The sequence below is a fragment of the Echinops telfairi genome, unplaced genomic scaffold (genome assembly GCF_000313985.2).
Source record: "Echinops telfairi isolate 266 unplaced genomic scaffold, ASM31398v2 ScPeMD7_7412;HRSCAF=8450, whole genome shotgun sequence".
In the NCBI taxonomy this organism is placed as follows: domain Eukaryota; kingdom Metazoa; phylum Chordata; class Mammalia; order Afrosoricida; family Tenrecidae; genus Echinops; species Echinops telfairi.
Window position 1 is genome coordinate 3,700,241 of NW_022111312.1, and position 5,953 is coordinate 3,706,193.

The 5,953-nt window shown below is 58.3% G+C and overlaps 1 protein-coding gene across 1 annotated transcript in view; it reads left to right on the forward strand.

The window, feature by feature from the left end:
* Positions 1–5,953, forward strand: part of TPCN1 (two pore segment channel 1) — a 68,457-nt gene that overhangs the window by 36,609 nt on the left and 25,895 nt on the right. The window contains exons 4-9 of the mRNA XM_030887425.2: positions 146–259; positions 857–987; positions 1,712–1,800; positions 3,751–3,785; positions 4,275–4,333; positions 4,552–4,684. Coding sequence (XP_030743285.1) covers positions 146–259; positions 857–987; positions 1,712–1,800; positions 3,751–3,785; positions 4,275–4,333; positions 4,552–4,684 — 561 coding nt within the window. The remainder of the gene's footprint in view (positions 1–145; positions 260–856; positions 988–1,711; positions 1,801–3,750; positions 3,786–4,274; positions 4,334–4,551; positions 4,685–5,953) is intronic.

The window sequence follows — 5,953 nt, forward strand, 5'->3', positions numbered from 1 at the left end:
GTTGGAGGCGGAGTCCAGAGGAGTCTGGGGGTGAGGTCGAGGAAGGGGGTGACTGGAAGGGGCGTGGTGAGGAGGGTAGGGCAGGGTGGAGGGTTGGTGATGGATGGGGTGGTGCCGACAATTTCTCCCCACGCCCTGGCCGCAGGTGCACGCCACCCTGGAGCTGTTCGCCCTCATGGTGGTGGCGTTTGAGCTCTGCATGAAGCTGCGGTGGCTGGGCCTCCACATTTTCATCCGCCACAAACGGACCATGGTCAAGGTGATCCTGTCCCTGCGCTTCCTCCCCTGCGCTTCCTCCCCTGCGCTTCCTCCCCTGTCACCTGCCCTCCAGTGGGGCCTTGGGTTCAATTCAGAGCTCCCGTGGGCCCAACCCTGGCGTGCCAGGTAAGGTCTGGTCCACGCCCTCACGTGCCTCTGGCCTAGCCAGGGCCCTGACTGGATGTGGCGGTGATGGAAGCCAGTGCCATGCCTCAGTGCCATCCATGCCCAGGACGCCCTAGGCTCTAGGCTGCCCCTCGCCATCACCTTTGGAGATGGCTTGCTCCTGGTTTTACACCCAGCCAGAGAATGGGTGCTGTTTCCTAGAGGTGGGGGTCTGCCCAGGCTACCCCCTAGGAGGGGTGGGGTGCAGCAGAGAGGTCAGAGGCCGTCCAGGAGAATGTGCCCAATCCCAATGGGCCCCAGACCCCAGGGGTGGCTACCTGGTGCAGGTGGGCTGAACAGAGCAGTGAGAAGGATGGGGTGGGGCCTGGCTATCTGACCCTCTCCTCCGTCTGCACACTGAGGTTAGACCTGGGTGCCGGTGGGAGGTGCTCATTTTGGGGTGCACTGACGGAGCCCCGCTGCCTGCCCGCAGACCTCTGTGCTCGTGGTCCAGCTCATCGAGGCCGTGGTGGTGCTAGTGCGGCAGACGTCCCACGTGCGGGTGACGCGCGCCCTGCGCTGCATCTTCCTGGTGGACTGCCGGTACTGTGGCGGCGTCCGGCGGTAAGGCCAGCTCTACCCCCCTTGTTCAGGGCCCCCTGGCTTCTTGTTCAGCCTGCAAACCCTCAGGAGCTGGCTTCTTGCTCTAAGAGAGAACTCTGTGTGCCCAAAACAGCCACTGCCCTGGCAGCAGGGAGCCAGCCAAGGCCACCCCCACCGGGGTGCCCAGTCTGAATTCAACCCTGGGTCCAGCCTAGATGGATGCATATTTGAAACTCCATGTGGAAAGTCTTGTGGCAGGGGCATTGTTGGGTGATCGTGGGAGGTCATTTCTCCCTTCAGGAGTCCTGGTGGCATAGCCATTAAGCGCTCGGTGGCTGCTAACCGAAAATGCAGCCGTGTAATCCCACCAACCGCTCACAGCCTGCTTCCACAAAGACTCGGAGACCTGGGAGACCCCTTGGGGCCTCTCGACTCTGCCCTATGGGGTCGCTGTGAGTCGCAGTCAACTCAATGGCTGGGGTTCATTTAGTCTCTGTGCCTGTCATCAAAACCAGAAACAAGTGCTTGTGCCGGGAGGCTGGCCTGCGCCCTGGGCCCACCACAGCTCTGTGGAGGCCTGGCCCTGCACCCTCCGGCTTGGGCTTCATCACAAGGAGGCAGCTGCTGAGTGCTGCGCCCCGTCCTCGGGCCACCCTGCCACCGCGGTGTGGCAGAGGAGGAGACTGAAGCTGCTTGAGGATCAAGCTCAGCTCAGGGTGCCCCCGCCCATCCATCTCTCCCCCAGGAACCTGCGGCAGATCTTCCAGTCCCTGCCACCCTTCATGGACATCCTGCTGCTCCTGCTGTTCTTCATGATCATCTTCGCCATCCTCGGTGAGGCGCCCGCACCCCCCACCGGCTTAGCCAACAGGGCAGCCCAGATAAGAGGGAAGCCACCCGTGCATGCCCTTTGGTGACCTCAGGCTCCTCGTCCCTCGTCCCTCATCCCCCTGCACGCCTTTACACTTGCACTTGCTGGTGAGGCTTCGTGTGGTGCTGTTCTGTGCATTTATACACGCCACGCACGGGGCTGCCTGCCGTGAGTGCATTGCTGTCTGGCTCCTGTCACGTTGGGCTGCGGAGGTGAGGCTAGGCTCGTGCACAGCACGCCTGTGTGGGATGTTCATTGTGTGGACAGCCTGCTTTCTCTGGGTTGCTGGTGTAAGGAGTCAGGGGGGCACAGTGCATCTAGCCGCTGAACACAAAGGCCAGTGCTTCAAACCCACCGGTCCCGTCTGTTTTAAATCCTCAGAAACCCACATGGACACTGTACGTTTGTTATGGGTCGGCATCGACCCAATGGCAGTGAGCTTGGTTTTGGGGGTTTGTCTGGGTGAACGGGCGGTTCTCACTGGGCTCACATCGTGGTTATGGCCAGTCCCCTGTGTCTCCTGGGCTCTCAGGGCCAGCATGCTCCCCTGGGAAGTAGGGTCACACCTTTTATCTCAGGGTCAGCCTCTGCAGTGGACCGCGTAGCCACGTGGATTCCCACAGCCCTGGACTCGCCGCACACACATAGTTAGCGGATCAAGGACTATCCTGTAGGACTTCCTCCAGAGGCTGACTTGAAGGTCAGCCCAGCGCTATGTCCCTGCCGGGCCCTGGTGCTGCCCTTGCCCACCCAGGAAGCCCTCAGCTTCCGTGTCCCCTCCACTCACTCTCCACAGAATGGCTCTTGGGCTTTATCCTGTAGGACCCACTTCCCCAAGGGTGGAGATTCCTCCTCACCCCACTTAGCATCCCAAGAATGGGGCAATGGGGGCAGTCATGATGACCCTGGGAACCTTGGCCTCAAGGCATGTGCTAGTCTGGGTAGACTGGAGACATAAATTCATAGACACTCATATGCATATAAGAAAGAGCTTTATATACAATGTATACAATTGAACTTTGAGAAAATATCCCAGTCCAGATCAAGTCCATAAGTCCGATATTAGCCCAATGTCTGATACCAATCTATAAAGTCTTCTTAAGACTCACACAATACATGCAATGACACCAAATGCACGGAGGTCACAGACCAGTGGGTGGAAAGTCTTGTGGATCAGTGGCAGTGGAAGCATCTCAGCACTTGCAGGGCCCTGCCTCCACGTGGCTCCTCCGGCTCCTGAGCTCTGGCAGCATCAGCGTAGTTCTGTCAGGCTCATTGTCAGTCATGTCTAGCGGGGAGTGTGTGCGCGCCCCGCCTCCAGTGAGCTATTTATCTCCTTAGTGCCTCCAAATGAGGTCATCAAGCTGCAACCTGATTGACAGGCTAAACCCCACCCCTTCACTCTGAAGTCTCAAGTTGACAACAGATGATGTAACTACCACAGGCAGCCAAAGCTGGCCTGCAACATGGGCTTGCTTGCTCTGAAGGCTCCCAGCCAGTGCTAAAATCACATCAAGATGTGGACAGCCAGCCTTCCCCATCATAGTCTTGACCGTCCCGGGTCCCCACTCCCCACCACTCCCTAATGCCCACACACAGCCCACTGCACTCATTGACCCATGGAGTGGCTCCTCACTCTCAGAACATCATCTGCCTGAACACAGAGCCGTCCCCTGTAGCAGGGAACCAGCCGAGGCTACGGGAGGTAGGCAGGCTGCCCTGGGCCCTGCACTGGGCAGCAGGAGTGGTTGGTTCTAGGCTTGAACTTAAACCGGGCCTTCCGCCTAGAGTAACGGAGGAACTTCCGTCTAATGCGGCGGGGGAACTGTTGGTGATGGCGGCTGGGCTAGTCTTTTCTTCCTGAAGGAACTCTAACCGCTTCTGTCTGTTCCCCTACTCCCCCCACCTTTTAGGTTTCTACTTGTTCTCCCCGAATCCTTCAGACCCAGTAAGTATTCCGCCTGCCTGCCTTGCGTGTGAGGCATCGTCTCTCAGACGCCACTAGAGCGGCAGGCCTGCCTGGTCCCTCCTCGCTCTCACAGCCTGCAGATCCTCCACCTCTCCCAGAGCTCAGGAGACAGCCCCGCCATTTCTGCCCTGGAGAGGGTTGTTTCCAGGGCGAGGCTGGGACTGTGCTGTTGGCAGAACAATGAAGAAGGGCCCAGCTAATTGCCCCAGCAGGTGGTTCTCTGACAGTCAACATTTGCTTCAGCCAGAAACACCAAGTTCAGGAAGGCAGACGTCATGAGCCGTCCCCTCTCGCACACCCATTTCCTTATTCCTCTGTCCTCCCTGGAGGATTCCTTGGCAGGCAATCAGCTGGGACGGGGGTGGGGGTGGGGGACAAAGGGCATTCTAGGTGACCGCCATGGCACACTCCTGACTGCTGGGCCCCAGCCTGGCCCCCACGTATACTTCTGACTCCTTTTCCCTCTAGTACTTCAACACCCTGGAAAACAGCATCGTCAGCCTCTTTGTCCTGCTGACGACGGCCAAGTAAGCGGGGCTTTCTTTAGCTGCTGTCCCCCACTGGTGCCCCAGAGTCCTCACCACCTCTTAGCAAAGAAGGTGCCGGGTATCTTTGAGAGGAGGGTTGGATCCCCGCAGTTTTTGGCTGAGACTGGGGCTGGGGGTGGGAGACTGGGAGGGCAAGTGTGTCCTCGGAGAAGGGGGCACAGGATGATGTCAGGCTTGTGGGTCACACCTGCACACAGCTTCCCGGATGTGATGATGCCGTCATACTCAAGAAACTCCTGGTCCTGCATCTTCTTCATCGTGTACCTCTCCATCGAGCTGTACTTCATCATGAACCTGGTGAGCAACAGGGCCTCAGCCATCTGCTTCAGCCCACGTGGCACCGGGTACCACGGGAGGGAGGAGCAGAAGCACCAGGCGCCCCCAAGGTTAGAGTGTTGGAGTGGGAAGTCAGAGGCTGGTAATAAAGAGTGTGTTGGGGTACACCAACACCGAAGACCTTGAGGAATGCAGCTGGGTACCAGGGCTAGAAGCCTCCTGGGGCAGTGCTGCTATTGCTGCTGCTGCTGAGTGTCATTAATAGCCGTCAACTCAACTCAGTGGTGACACATAGTGCCCCCCTGTGTGTGTAGAGTAGGTTTCTCAGGGCTGTGGCTTTTCAGAAGCCCATGGCCAAGCCCCAGTGGCACATGTGGTTAAGCGCTGAACTGTGATTAGAAGAGTGAGTGGTTTAGACCCACCCAACGGCACCTCTCGGACAGCAGGCTGCTGCCGAGAGGACTGTATTATAAGGCCAGAATACCCTGTGACCGTCTTCATTCTGAGACCAGACCCACATCCTAGTAGCCACAAAAGCTCATGTGTTCAGCCTCAGCCGGGAACTGCGCAAAGTGCTTTGTGTGCGACAATGGAAGGGTGTACCCCTCCAGCCCCAGAGGTAGCGTTATGGTTCTCCGTGAGAGGCTCAGACTGGAAAAGTGGCCCATCGCAGGTCACAGAGCCAGAATCGCCACCCCTCCACCCTGCTGCATACCTGTGCTTAGTGCTGTGTATGTCTGTGTGTGTGTCCCCAGCCCACTGGCCCCAACCCATCAGTTCAGGGGGACGCCATGCCTCTGCACACACTGGCAGCTGGGTCAATGTCCACTGTGGCTCTGATGAAGTCTAGCCATTATTTTATATATCTGAAGAACACAGGCCCAGCCATAGGAATAGAAAAGACTTTCTCTGGAGCAAGCATTGGAAACCTAGAAATTCAAATTGTTTAAAGAAGAGAGAATGCACATTGTCTGCCACCTGTCGTACTGGGGGGGCTTGCATGTGGCTGTAATGCCAGCCACAAGCTATCCCTCCAGTTTCAAACACCAGCAGGGTCCCTGGACGGCACCCGGTGTGACAGCAGGGTGGGTTACGTCCCTGAGTACAGACCTCCTCCTTCCCCGGGGCCATGTGACGCCATGACTCAAAGGAGAGAAGGCAGGAGAATGGGGAGGAAGCTTCTGGCACCACACTGCCACTCCCTGCCGGGAAGTTGGCTGGGAGTGGGCACTGACGGGGTGGCTGCAGAGCACCCCTCTTGGCCACCGTAGGGACGTGAGCTGGGCTTGAAACCCCGGCTGTGCTGTAGGAGAGAGTGGGGGG